General features: G+C 41.9%; 1 protein-coding gene across 7 annotated transcripts in view; it reads right to left on the bottom strand.

Moving 5' to 3' along the window:
• The window catches only part of nav2a (neuron navigator 2a), a 140,314-nt gene that overhangs the window by 51,086 nt on the left and 73,947 nt on the right, over positions 1 to 15,281 (bottom strand). For 6 of the 7 annotated variants that reach the window (XM_053864278.1, XM_053864275.1, XM_053864277.1 and 3 more), the window contains exons 2-3: positions 7,557 to 7,674; positions 4,680 to 4,732 (exon numbers count right to left, since the gene is read on the bottom strand). In XM_053864278.1, the coding sequence (XP_053720253.1) occupies positions 4,680 to 4,732; positions 7,557 to 7,674 (171 nt within the window). Of the gene's footprint in view, positions 1 to 4,679; positions 4,733 to 7,556; positions 7,675 to 13,132; positions 13,220 to 15,281 lie in introns of those variants that run through there. The other variant, XM_053864280.1, reaches the window with a different exon arrangement.

Here is a 15,281-nt window from a genome sequence, read left to right as displayed (position 1 = left end):
ATGATAGTTGAAGTTGATTTGGCTGGAGCTCCACAAGTATAAATTCAATTCACTCACTGCATAGAGGGGGAAAATTCTGACCTTCAACCCCAGCAAGTAGCCATTGTTACAGTGGTTTATTAGCAGTTGTGCAGCACTTACAGTAAAAACAAAAACAACATGAAGCACCAAAGCAATATACTGACCAAATTTTACACTCATTGATGCTTAAATGAGAGTCACAATCACCACACATGCCGATTAAAAAGTCACATTACTGCCCGTTTCATGTTCAGTTCTAAAAATCGAGACTGTTTCAGAGCTAACATGCTGTCAAGCAGCAGGCATTTTTTTTTTCTTGTGTGTGAGCAGTGCTACAAAAATAAACTTGGCTCGTCTCTTGGATGGTTTTAGCTGACGTCTTGAGGTGCTATGAAAGATGTTTAAATAAAGAAACAGTTAAGAATATGATCATGCTGCTTCATCTCACATGCTCATTTGATCAGATCCATCTCTCTCTTTACTAGGAAGACATAAATCTACAGCTCTTAGTTTGAACTCTGCGACCCCTTGAGTCAATCGACTTGTAGACTTTACACAAATGCATGGAGACAGGGTGTCACTGGGGGGACCTCTGACCCTTCAACAGCTGTTGGCACATGCTGCTATTAAAGGTGACCCAGCTAAAACTTTGTGGTGGGAGGAAGACATACGGCAGATAGTATGTTTATAATGCTAATTTAATGCCTTCATGAACGCCATCCCTATGACAACAAATGAACGACTGCACAAGCTTATCAAACTGCAGCAGAGCAAACCATGTTTTGTAAACATGCCGATAAAAAGACATATATATATATATATATATATATATATATATATATATATATATATATATATATATATATATATATATATATATATATACAGAATGCCAACTATGAGTAGACCTAACGCGTACCTGCCCAGATGTTTTGATCCTACAGCTCCACACAGACCATCACCAGCTCTGCTCTGCAGCAGCCACAGGCTCTCTGAACACTCGCCACCTCCCATTGCACAGCTGATATTATTTCATGTGTGTCTAAGGAAGGAGGAAGTGCTTGTGCGCATGGCGTGAAGACAAATGTCATGTGAAATAAGCTCAGCAAATAAAAGCAGTGTCAGACGGCGCAGCTCAAGCAGCTCAGGGTGGAATCTCAACCACACTGACGGCAAACAACAAGTAGCAACTGCATTTCATCATCGTTTCAACACTCCCTAATCCAGCTCAGGCAACATCATCTTCGCCACACGTCCTTTTGAAAACTCCTGACATGTGGGCAGGTTTTATCAGTTCTCCATACATTTGGGAGTCCCACATTACTTTTGCTGAGCAGTCAACATGACATTTCTCTCTCTGCTGCAGCAGTGACCTTCTGTTGCATTTCAAATTATGCCGATTCATGACCAAACAAGATTCCAGCACAGCGGTAGAATATACAATGAAAAAAAAAACAAAAAAGAAACAGCAGGTTGTGTTTACTTGGTTGCACGGATACAGTGACAGTCCAAGTCCTGATCACCGGATTTTAACTGAAATCACGAGCCAACACGCACAAGTGCTTTATGAGGCAAGTTACTTTGAAAACAGAATGCATTATTTATTACTTGGTGGTGTCATCTTAGAGTAATTACTTCCATTAGAGTATCACAAATGGAAAATACAGATTTGGCATAGTGTTTGATTTTAATGCAGCATATTACACATTATTATCTTGTAAGAGGTGTTGTGGTACAACATAGTGACAACCAAAGGCTACTATCACAACAATATACTGGCCACAACTACAGCCCATGGCGCAGTACATGAAGTGACAGACACTGTATCTTGTGAAGTCAATGGAGTAGGAGTTAGTGCTTTTTTTCCATTACTAATGAATTTATTTTCCTTGTTTCCAATCTCATTCCTTCATTTTGGTAACTAGCTTGATGCTCATGAGTTGATAAATTATTTTGCCAGGACAGTGAAATCTGTTGTTTTCATACACACAGTGCACCACACTTTGATGCTCTTTGCACACTTTACTGAAAACAATGAGAGCATGCTCTCTTTAGCAAAAGTAGAGATGAATTGTAACATGTATTAGTGACAGTTGGACGGTACTTTGCTACATCAGAAAGTAATGCCTTATAGTATGTATGTAAAGACATGCGTATCAAAAACACCCAAAGAACGTCCACATTCACTGTATTGCACTACTCTGTAACCTGATATGTGCCCATCATCTTATTTACATCTGCTGATGATATGATGGAATAACGTGAGACCATGAAGTCAGAGTAATAGTAGAGTTGGCTCAAGCAGTTCAAATGAAAATGTGCCCTGCCATTCAGATGCAGTTAACAGAATAGTCGCTTCTCATGCCAACTTAACATCACCTTATGGCATCGTTCCTCCAGAGGTGCGCAGACCTGCATTCATTTCCGCAGACTGTTCCTTGCTATAGGGCAACTATTTTCACTCAGAACAAACTCAATCGCATATCTGAGTGTCCGATTCTTTCTACCAACTGTAGTTGGACACATACACGACAGAACATCTAGACTATAGGACAAATACTCCATTTGGAATTCCATACAAAGTCTCTGGCATAAGACTCAATGCTGACACACATCAAGACAAGAAGTGGTTACAATCTCAAGCCTCAGCCAGAAGGGCTGGAACTGTAGGTGAAAGAGTGTTCTGATGTATCGGCTGGAATCTGCAACATTTCGATTGGACTTTAACTTCACAGCGAATCAATAAATAAAGTAACAACTTACCCAAGATTTGATATTGGTTTCAGTTCCCCGCTTTATTGATAGTCTGGGCATATAAATCCAAGTGATAGCAGCCTCACAACTAGTCCGATAGATAAGACCATCCATCCACGTCTGGGTGGCTGACAGCTCGTTGGGTTTTAACAGCCTGCTGTCACATCAACACCCTGGCGTGGGGGTAAAACATACACACACCCTCTCTGGGTGGCAAAGCAATATCTGGACAATGGGGGAGTTTTTTAACAGGAGTGTGACAGTTGTAAAAACAGCCACTTCACCCAGCTCTGAAAAGGCAGCCTGGCAATCGCTGTGAGAACAGAGTGAAAGTGCGACACCTCTGGGGCCTTGTTACATATTTACTCAGGAAGCAAGTTTAAAATAAGAGTCAAGTTAGTAAAGTTCTGTGAAACCACCGCAGCAGCAGAAGCGGGTCTATAGATGAGTTAAGCACTGCTCGGCTGATTGGGATTTTACTTTGAAGAAGACGAGTCTTTGAAGATTTTTGCGGAAGAATCTCAACACACAGCTTACCTCTGGAAATTTGAAAAGGAGAACATTTTCTCTTTGGGATTCAACATTCTATTTATATGTGTTTGATATAAAAGTGGGGAGATGAATTTAAATATCTTGCTGCAAAAACAAAGAAAAATCAACTGCTGTCAAGTGGAATAGAAGGTTATCAAAGTCAGAGTGATAAACACCAGTCAGATGGTGTTTCTGGACGGACATAGATGCTGGTCATGTGATGTTTTTGAAGACACTACGGCTGCCTGACAGCTAATACAATGTTTTCTCTTTCTTTGTGTGATAAAAAATAACTCGCTCATGAACGCATCTTCAACTGTTCATTCTTCAAATATGCATTTGTCTTGCGCTATCAACAGATCGTCTGTACTCTTCAGGTGGCCATGTGACCACAACAACAACTGCACATTTCAGCGTGACAATAATTAGACGCATGTCCTTTGAACCATTTAAGATTGCTGTTTTCCTTCATACAAAGGATCAAAACACAAACCTTAACAACAAGACATAAATGGTTCCAGAAATTCAGATGTTTCTAGGGTCATTTTTAAACCTAATATTGGCATTACAATTAGATAAAAAGGTATGAAATATTAATAAAAGAACACTTTGTGGTAGTGAGCATCAAATAAAAAAAAATAGAAAATGCTAAATTAAAAAAGAAGCACTGCATTTATTTAGTGTATAAGGTTATTTGTAATTTAATAATAGATTATTTGAGCTGTTAATCGAAGAAAGCTAAAAACTGAATTCTAGTGAAGTGATGCTTCGCCTGGATGTTTTGGCATCAGCTGGCTCTGCTCCCTCCTCCTTTCAGTTGTTAATGGTCTGTGCGCGTCTGAGTGTGTGTGTTTCTGGCTGGTGCCCAAAAATAGCTCCCTCAGCTGGCACACTGGCCCAATTTATGACCCATCACGTTCAGCGGAGGGCAGCTTCAGGACTGTCGACTTATTTCCCACACTGGACACAGAACTGTGAAAACACGGAACTCCCCACCGTGCACCGCTAAATTCCAGCCAAACGTCGGGAAAGGAAAATAAAGCCATGGTTGTAAACATTTTCTTTGTCATCGGTGGTGATGCTCCCAGGTCGCTCTCATCAGTGGAGATGGCAAAGTGCTTTGGAAGGGTAACCAGTTAAAGTAGCAGGTCCAAAAACCAGAGCTGCTTTCAACTAAGCGCCAAGTGCCAGTGGTCTGAGCCAGAGGTTTCACAGACGGCAGCCCACGAACACCACCAAAGTTAAAATAAATAGACTTAAGATTCCCATCCATTGTGAATCCCAGCACGGGACACCGATAAAAGACGTACTGCGGCACACAAACACAGAAATTTACAGCTTCCTGCCAGAACAAACAAGGAGAAATCACTTACCATCTGAGAGCGGCTCTTGGGACAGCCATTGATGTCGCCAATTTTCTCATTGGCTGCAGGAGAGAAAAGAAATAAAAGGAATTAGGTCTTCTGTAAATGTAATCCTCCTCATTTCCACCGGAGATGTGTGTGTGTGTTTTGGCTGAGTGAGGAGAGCAGGGGTGTTCATGCCGGTGACTGTGACCCCACCTCTCCCCCCACCCTGTCTGCCTGGGACATGAAACACTATCTGGTCACAGCAAATGGGAATGGGGCCACCGGGGGCCCGACCAACATGGGAGCGATGAGCTGCCCCTTTTCAGAAGGTGTGTGATGTCAGGGATTCCTCTCTGCTGCTGAGGCCCAGCCCCGAGCAGCTGAGACAGGACTGACAACTGTGCCAACAGCATCAGGAGGTCTGACCGGCCCAGAGTGCAGCTCCGTCACAGAGAGCAAACCGCCCGCCACCTACATGGTGGGAAAACACAGCTTGCTGGTTCTGGTGAATAAATGTGTTGTTTTTCCTGTCGACCAAAACTGTGGCAGTGTATTGACCACCACACACTGCTGAGCGTGTGGAACAGTACTAGGTTGTTCTCATAACATTGAAAAATAAAGACGCAACTTGGGTAGTCTCGTCGTGAAAAATATGAGGCACACGTTGAAAGGTAAAAAGGTTTATTGGCGGGTTTATCGTATTGGATAGGTCTGCCACGTTTCACATTGTGATCAGTCGACCTTTCTTTAGTTTTGACTTTTTCCAGCAAAGCATGCAGCACAATTCTCTATCTTAGTGGACGTCTGAACACCATCTAGTGTGACATAACTGAGGTTCAGACCAAAGATGGGCTAACAAGATCTCACTACCACCCTGGACGGCTCCTGTGGTTACCTCAGAAACATAAGCAGCACCAGTCTATGAGTCGTGGGTGCGGTGGTGCTGTCTGCGCCATAGAAAGGTCAGTGGTGCACCCGGCATAAAAATGCATGAGGATCACTTCTAAACTAGTTTTGAAAACAAGCTCCAGCATCAAGACTGACTGATCAAACTCTGCAATGTTCTGAACTTGAATCATGAACTAGTCACATCTTTTATTGACATGAAAGCACTCAAAATGGACAGTTTTTGCCTGTGTGTCCGCAGTTGCCGCACTACAACACCATCTCATGTCTATCTCACTTGACTGCTTCTGCCCTCTCACCTCTGCAGCCACACTAGTCGATCTACACTCTCGCCAAATTCTCTCGCACTACACGAGCCCCATCACTGCATTCCAGTGGCAGTCAGCCTCAGAAGCCAGGCTTTGAACTTGCCAAAAAAAGGTGCTACCAACCAAAAGTGCACGGCCCTGGTTCCGGCCTCCTCAAATGAAAAGAAAACCCTTTAGTAGAAGTGCTGTCCTGAATAAAATAGGTTACACGGTCACATGAAATACACACACGGAGCTCTAATTAGCATCACACAGGCGGACATTTTTCCAACATTCATGACCCGGATTCCACTGCCCAGCTTTTGTACTGTGACCTTGAATATAATCTAGCCAAAGATATCAACAGGTGCCACGTTCAATTTCTGCCTCAGTTCCAAAACAAGCCTGCTGATCCAGTTACATCTACATTGTTCGGAGAGAAGTTGTCCACCAGGGGGACAGAACGTCAACAGAGAACAGGTGACCAGACGCTCAGGGACGTATTCATTGAACATGCATGCAAATTTAGACTTTGGTTTCTGGATCCCAATGGCCTCCTCTCCTGGCAGAGAAACTTTGTTGGGCCCTGATGCTTTGCCTTCATCTCCATAAGAAATCATTTTGTGGGGAAATATCACATATTCCTCCAAATAAGAAGCCAAGGGGACAAATTGGTTTTCCATCATGTTTGATACTCAACTATTGTGCTTCATTGAACGTTGAAGTATCACTCTCACAGCTTCTCATTCTAGATAACACTTGTTAACTGAGGCTGGTCTGTAGTTTGAGGAGCAACACCATCAAATGTTACAGCTGATAAATGAAGTATCACGATTATGAAAAGACATTTACAGTGAGAAAACTACATGTTACACAACCAACATCACATCATCTCACTGTTTCACTTGATCAGTCACAGATGGAGGTTAACTCAATAGAAGTATCCAGGTAAATGACTTACTCCCAGTTGCATGACCATGCAGCAACATCACATGCAAAACAATGATCCTCTTCTCGTTGCAGTACAATACAGTAAAGACTTGAGGAAATGAAGAATATGGGTCAAAGCTGAAGGATGAGCCAGTCATGACATGCTGAGTCAGCGGTCAGCTGGTGTCTGCCAAGTCCAGCCTCGAGGGGCCAAGGACAGCAGAAGCAACAGACTGAGAACGGAGAGATGAAGTGACAAGACTGATGATGATGCAGTGTAGAGAGTGTGACAAACACTCTGTGTGTCTTGAGCTTTGATTAATGTGTCATCTATACAATGTGGAAGTCAGAACTCTCAGATTAGTCATTAGAACGCTCCTTGTAACATGTTGTCGCATGACAACTAATATAAAAAAAAACAACAACACCAAGTTCTAGAAATTTGGAAGCATTTATCAGTCACACAAAAGCAAATAAACAGACCTCAGCAGTGACTTAACAGACATGAATTGAGCACCAATATATTTTTTCCATCAGAAATTAAATCTCACTTTCAAATATAAGAAGAAGCAGGAATGTAGTTGTTCTTATCCACAACAGGATCTCATACAGAGTTGACCATTTAAAGACAACAATGATTAAGATTCTGCAACAACGCATTTTCAAAACTACAATGTGCTTGTCTATATTAAAACTATGTTTTAAAAAGGTTAATAATGGAACAGGCATTGCTTTCCAAAGCACATTTTCACTTGTGTCAGAGATATAAGTTCCTTACCTACAACCTGAATGATCTCCGCCAGAAGAACTCCATCCGTTACATCCGTCTGAAGGTCCTTGATCAGACGCTTGTGTCCCGATTTAGCAAGGTAGTGGTTAGCCCAGTCCGTGTAGATCTGTGGTCAGACAGACAAACGCACTGCTCAGTAATGGTCCAACAAAAAAAGAATGACTTCGCAAAACAATCCCCAAAGTACTCACTTGCGGACTCAACTCCCAAAACACTTGAAAAACTACAAAAGCCCCGAATGATAGAGGCGAATTTACGACTCTAATAAAATAACAACGTGGTTGAATGAGAGCTGAGTGGCTCTCTTTCTTTTGTTGGGACTGCGATCTGGCGTATATCCGCGTGGTATTCAAATTTGGGCCATTGTGCTCCGCCAGGGCATTCATCTCGGGGCGCACGGCGGCTGTTTTCAATGGGCCATGCTGACATCACTCTCTGGGGACAGAAAAGACTCTTCACTGCCGGCAGGGAGGAGGGGAGTGGGCAACGGAATAATCCCAATTTCTTCATAATTAGCTTCCAAAATCCCTGTAACTTGTACCCGGTATAAATGTCTGTAAGAACTTGTACCCGGTATAAATGTTTTAAGATTTGGGACACTCAAAATGATTGTTTACATGGAATGGTTGTTGGAAAAAGTTCATCTCTTGAGCAGAAACAGGGTGGATACGAGTTAAACAATTCTAGTTGATGATCACAATGTTCTTCTTGAGAGTTGTTCCTCACTCACATTTTAAGGTCCAATCACTGCATTGTCAGTACGTTCAGCATCTTAGAAGACAACCTGCCCCAACATGCCTCAGTCCAGAGCCAGTATAAGTACAGAAAACATCACGTCTCTTCTCTCTACTCCCCTCCAGTCGACCCTAAAGACCACTGCGCACCAAGATCAGTGGCCCGCTGCACAGCGTCTTCCACTGCTGCACTGAGCGGTAAATCACAACACACACTTGCGTTGCACAACTCAAAACTCCACGTTGTTCTGGCCACTTGATGTTCTTGTGACTTAGAACTCCTAAAACTGTGATATTGTGCCACAGTATTCAGTGGATATACCACTAAGTTAAAACAATGCAGCCCAATGAAAGTTAGGAAAAGTGCCTTTTGAGGGTTTAGCACTTTTACTTTTACTTGCCGTTGTTTTGATCGAAATGTTTGTCTTCTCAAAAGAACAGTTGCCACTACATGTTGATAAAAAGAACAAAACACCTTGAGTACATGATTTTAAATAAGCAGGATCATTATTTAAAAGTTGAGTTGTGTTTATCGTGATAAGTCAATCTAAATCCAATATTTTCTTTGTGCATCTGTAAAACAAATTGTTGTATTTCGCTATTTAAAAACAAAGTATGCATCACTGCATTATTGCCAATGAGAAGTCCAAGCTTTGACTGTACTGTAGATTCATGTATTTTTCTGTTTCCATACAGGGTTTGTAACACAAGTTTCTCTTATTCAACTTTATCAATTAAGAATAAAGGAAATGTCGATAAAGGCACAGACAACTGATGATGAAACTTTGGCAGCGTTGAGGAGCTTTATCTAGATTTAGGAATTTTTTAGAGGAATGTGACGTCTGGTCTTGCTGCGGCTAACAAATGCCATTCACTGCCTTCAGAATGGTAGTTTCAACAAACAAAACTGGAGGCTGAGACAGAACCTGTAATTTTGCCCCGCTCTCTCACCTGCAGCTTCAACACATGTGTAAGTGGGCGGGCTTGGACGACTCTCAGTAGATGAAACAGACACGGACCATGCGTGGTGACGCATGACACCGGCGTGACCTTGGATTCTTCACTGTAAACAGAGCGGCGGGTTTTCCTGCGATGCTACTTATCAGGTGAATCACTGCTCCTGTGATGGCTTACAACAGGTGAGAGGACTTCAAAGACGTCCTGTATGAACATGCTCGCATGGTGTTACGAGAGAACAAGACCACACATTACACCCTAGTTGTTTTTAAACCACAAAGGCTTCTATAATAAGACACAGTGATAAAGCGACTTTAAAGAAATCCTTCCAGCTGCAACATTAAGACTTGATCTTTTCAATTGACACACAGGAACGAGAAGTTCATCAGAGGCTATTGTGAGCAGACCTTTGAAGTCGTTTCCGCAGCAGGTAAATTGAGGGGTTGGGATATAATTATATACTGGGCGAAATGGGCCGCTGTCAATCAAACAAGAGCTACGATGAGGTCAGGAAGGGCAGATGAAGGAGAGTATGACCAAAGGAAGGCAATGAAAAACGTCTGTTCTTGTTCTTAAAACAACTAATTCCACATGTCACGGCTTCAAGTCACGGAAGAAATAGATTTTTAAAAAAAAAGGTCACTTGAGCTGAGTAACAACAAAAGACTCCAAACCAAGACAATGTAACACTTTTTGAAAATGTTACTTACAATAGAGATCCTATTACTGTATTAGATTTTAATCTTACTGTCCTTACAATAAACACAAAAGCTCTATTAAAATGACTGCTTTAAAAAATAAAATAAAATCTATCTTGAGGCAATGACATTGTTCACATTTATATATCTGTTAGCTACATGGCTCAAAATAAATGAATGGATTTCAATGAAATTCTAAGGAAATGATGACACAATGATCAGATGAAATCCTTCTGGTGCTGGTTTGGGTCACCACCAGGGTCCACTAGTCAATCAAAGGATTTGTGATTCCATTATGAGAACTGCAGCTCCTTTTCTTCCTACTTCCTACTGTGTCTGTTGTGAGGGCAAGTTCTGCCACCTGCTGCCCCATTGAGCTCATTACGATCAATGACATTTTAAAAGCTAAAAGCCTTTCTCTGATCCCATGCTGCGTGTGAAGGCAAATTTACCAAAAAATAGAAAACAAAAATAGCAGGAGAAAATCACTGAAAGTCATATGAAAAATTAGTGTGTAACCAACAGGTCCTTTCAGGACAAGAAATGTTTGAACGTCCTTTGGAGGTAATCACACACAGCTAACAGAAAATTATGTTTCGATGGTCAAACTGTCAGTGACAATGTCAACCATACTGGACCAAAACAGTTGGAGGAACTCGATCATCATTTATGAATCATCTCCCGTGCTACACGGTGATGGATGGATTCAAAAGGAGACCTACAGACTCATCAGAGGATGATGAGAAGCAGATTCCTGCGCAGAGTCGACCGTTTAATGGAGTCGGCTCAGGTCTGTCAGTTGATTGAATCAATCAATTCCAGTCTTGAAGGAGGATTTAGCCGCCATTCATGTCACTACATGAAAGCGCTTTCAAAATTGGTCATAAAGGCTGCTCAGCAAATGAATAGCTCTTTGGTGAGCAGGCGATTTCAGTGAATCCTCTGTATGGAAACGAAAAATGATCCCAGTTACATGGGGAGAAGCTTGTGGAGCGTACTTTAAATCCGATATAAAAAACAATACACATGCAGTTTGCACAACCGTATTTGCCATTTAGGATAAATGGGAAATAAAATACTTAACTGGTTGCTGCCACAGTACCCTCCTTTGCTTAAAGCCAAGCACTGCATCCCCGTCCCGTCTATATACAGCACGTAACTCTAATGGCGACAAGGCAACGGACGCCATTGGCGGAACAGAAGTCTGAAAAACTCATGCTCTGCTTGTCTGCTTAAACTGCTGTTGATTCAGGTTAGCAACTAGACTACCAGGGAAAGGTCTGTCTTTCCTGAACAGTCAGTCGATGCAGATTGTCAGTGGTTTAATACAGTGATACTTGGTGGACAACAGCTGGGTATGTAACCATTTGGAATTGTGTATGAGATGGATTGGATGGGTATTCATATGACAATAGATTCAGATTTTCATGGGTATTGAAGTCATGCCTACACCACACTGTCTACACACCAATTCATGATTTGTAAAAAACAATCTAATAAACCACAATATAACCATAAGAAGTTTCGGCATGAATTTCATAAGTGAAATGTCCTGAAGAGGAAAGGCATTAATATTGTGGCCAGTTTTCCATGATACCCTTCCAAAGGACGGGAAATCCCACAATTCCCAGTTATTCCAATCATGCAGCACTGGAGTCTTTTTTAGGAGGTGTGAATTGCTGTTGATGAAAGAGGCATTCCTCAGGCCATGAAGGCAACGTGACACCAGCTCAGTCACATCATCAAAACAATGCAACACCCTTATTTCAAAATAGACGCATTCCAGGAACTTAAAACAATAAATCAGCATTACATCGCAACCAAATCAAAGTCTGTATTCATGTTTTTTCATTATACCAAAAAAGACAGAGGAAACTTCTATCCCTTGCTAGAAAGCCGGTTATCCAAGAATTGTTTACCGATATGCGTCCGATGACTGACACACAGTCGGCATGTCACATCAGAGATGAGTCACTCATCCAGACAGCTGCATCTTTCTCTCCTCACGCAAACTCAAATCAGCTTGCTGAGTCACCAGACTGCTGTGCGATGCCTACAGAGGCGCATGACGCACACGAGCCTTCCCCGCAGCGTCGCGTCTTAGCAACAGTCATGAGGGCCATAACTGTCCCTTGATGAGGGGGAATCCAAAAAGAGAGGGTGTCAGGGCACGATTGCTCAGCTGCAGCTAAAGCAACGCAAGTTGTGACGGAGGCTGATAATGGCGTGGGAGTAACAGACGTCTTTTGTACTGCAGCGGGTACACAAGTGTGAGTGCAATCGCTTCTCCCTTCGGTCTCAGCTGCGTGCTCTGACACAAACATGATAACCGCCCTTTCAGCAAACACTGCAGGGATGCTGCAGCAAACACAGGCGGAAACATTGCAGCAGGCTCGGAAGATAAAGCAAAAAAATACTTGAGTTAACGGCATTTACAAAGAAACACATTTGTCCGACCAGTACAACCACAAAAGAAAAAGTCTGACCGAACAACAGGATCGAGGGGACACCTACTAATATTTTGACTGACACCCCTTCATGTCATCTTACTGGAATTCATTCACATCAAATTGAAAGATTGAAAAATAACATTCTTAAAATGACACAGAAACTTCAGAGGACGGACATTCACAGGATTCCCACCAGAATCACATCAACCCACACCTTGTCCATCCAGTCAGATAAATCTCTGACATTTTAAAACGCCATTAGGTTGATAAACTCAAGTCTGATTACTTCAGGGTTGAGTAAACTAAAAGTACTCTGAACACACTATTCCACACTAATCTTTTAACCTGAGCGGGAAGCATGAAGAGAACACAGCAGGGGTAAAGTGCACTCTCTCACGACAGCTTTTCATTTCTGCCAAGACCAAAACATGCCCTGATGTAATCCAGGTAATAGCAGCAACACAGCTTTCATCTAACTTTCCTCGTCCGGGCAAAACTCAAAGTTTGACATCACCGTTCATGAGGGTAGAGGAGCATTTGCATTAAAGATTCTCAACTCTCATGCTGCTCCACAAGGGTGGCTTTCTGTATTAATCTGGTCACTTAGAGTACAGAGAACTTCAGAGGCACTTTCCCTAGTCCAGCAGTCCAAGAACTAGTTCACATAAAATACATTTGAGACTAAGAGGTATTCTGAAACAAATCTTAAAACATAAATATCTCACCAATTTGTAGTGGTCGCAAGAAAAGCGACTGAAGCTCCTGGACGGGACCCGGAGGCCCCCAGTCTTGTCCATGTGAGGCTCACACCCAAATGAAGGTGCTATAGACAAAGTACTGGAGGCGAAGAGTAAGGAAGAGAAGGTATATATAGCTCTCTCGCATCTCCTGAACATCGTCTGCTGCCTGGCTGGTGGTGTAAACACACACACTAGCTCACTCAAAGTGAGGCCTCGGACCCTCTGACATGGTTTCAACCTCCCTCTCTCTGGGTGTCACTCATTTGGCTGAGTCAGACCCCCTGAGTCAGTTTGCTTATGCTCCAATACAGGTCGCAGCCAGCTCCAAAAATCCTTGAAAGTAAACTTTCAAGAGCTGCAGTGCTGTTGCTAAAAATAGACGGAACCTGATGTCAATGCTCAGCATGCAAATGTTTGATGATGTTCGGCAAGAATAAAGGCATATTTATGTGAGAGCGATCGCTTTAAAAAGTGTTTGTGAAACAAGTTCCTTGTGAACTCTCTAAACAAGCTGCTATGGCAAGCTGATGCAGAGGCTGCAGATGACATGTGGTTAAATACCCCCTCCAACCCAGCTGGGTCACATACAGCAGATGGTTGGTGGAAAATGATGGATGGACTGATGCATCTCACTCAAATAACATTCAGGCAGAAGGATGCTGGGAGGGGCAGAGATGGGTGGATGCAATGCATCAAAGTGCTGAATAAAGCAATACTGATTTTAAAACACTGACATGACAGCCGAACAGTGTTTAAGAAAATATACAAGTTCGGACTCACATCGCAGTTGGTATTAAGCATTAAGATGAATATTAATATTGCAACTGGGGCTGTTGTGTAGGTCTTGGAGGCATTTTACAGTGCCAACTATATATATATATATATATATATATATATATATATATATATATATATATATATATATATATATATATATATATATATATATATATATATATATATATATATATTTACATATACAAATATAAACATAACTAGGAAAAAGACCAAAAAAAAGGAAAAAAATAATGAGGGGGGGGAATTAATATACGTAAAATATCCATTGTCTAAAAACGTAATAGACATGATACATGAATATGCTTTGAATTCACTCATTCCCTGAGCCACACACTGCACATCTGTGATTTACAAACAAAAAGAAAAAAAACGATAACTGTGTTTATTATCTCCCCTTATTAAAACCCACTAACTAAACTTTCAATTAACAGGCCGCCTTTAATATGACGTATATAATATCCGTCCAACTAATGAATGCCAAGTTCATCAGGTCAGTTTATACTTTGGAAGAGTGTGGGAAGAGATTTAACTCTGCCCCCCATCATCAGCCACTCTGCTCCCCTCGGTTCTCAGTTGTCCACACAGCCTTCTCAAGTGGCTTTGACCCACAAAACGCAGCAGCAGACCAGATCTAAATGAGCCCTCGCTGGTCGCTCCGCACTTGGCACTGAGAAGAGCTGTGGCCCCACCAGGCACTTGGAAGACTAAATTACTTGGCATGAGGTTTGAAGGTTGGGGAAACATCCATCAAAAGCAAGTGCTCTTGTGTGGTAATCTCCACATGAGATCTGATTTGAAGAACACTACACAGGGATAGACATCCCAGGACCTCAAAAGTGCCACATTGTCACACGGTAATAAATGTTCTCATAATGGCTACATGCTGTTAGAAAAATGATTAATCAACCCACAGCGGTGTCAAAGTGCTCATCATGTGAGACAGAAGATGTTCACAAGTTAATGGCTGTGGCTCGGAATACAGCGTGAAACAACGTTCCCAAATTACAATGCTGTGGAGGACGAAAAAAGAACCCCATTTTTGGTGCTGATTTAATCTTTCACCTTCACAGTAAAACAAAAATAAACCAACTGAGTAGCATTAAAAAAGATATTCTGATGAACCTTCTGTCAACCTATAAATTCATTAGTTTAGATTAGATGCCATTTATTAGTTCCACAGTGGGGGAATGCAACAAATTAATTCAATAAAATGAAATAAGTGTTGAGCCTAAAATGACAGAAACAGAAACTTCGCTTCTCCGTGTTTAATTCAGCATCAGCAGGAAACATCTAGTCTGCAATATAATCTCCACCAGAGAGGTCCTCTCTAGGGTTC

This window comes from Synchiropus splendidus, chromosome 5 (genome assembly GCF_027744825.2).
Source record: "Synchiropus splendidus isolate RoL2022-P1 chromosome 5, RoL_Sspl_1.0, whole genome shotgun sequence".
NCBI classification, from domain to species: domain Eukaryota; kingdom Metazoa; phylum Chordata; class Actinopteri; order Syngnathiformes; family Callionymidae; genus Synchiropus; species Synchiropus splendidus.
Note: the sequence above shows the minus strand (reverse complement) of the source record. Positions and strands in the feature narration are given on the sequence as shown.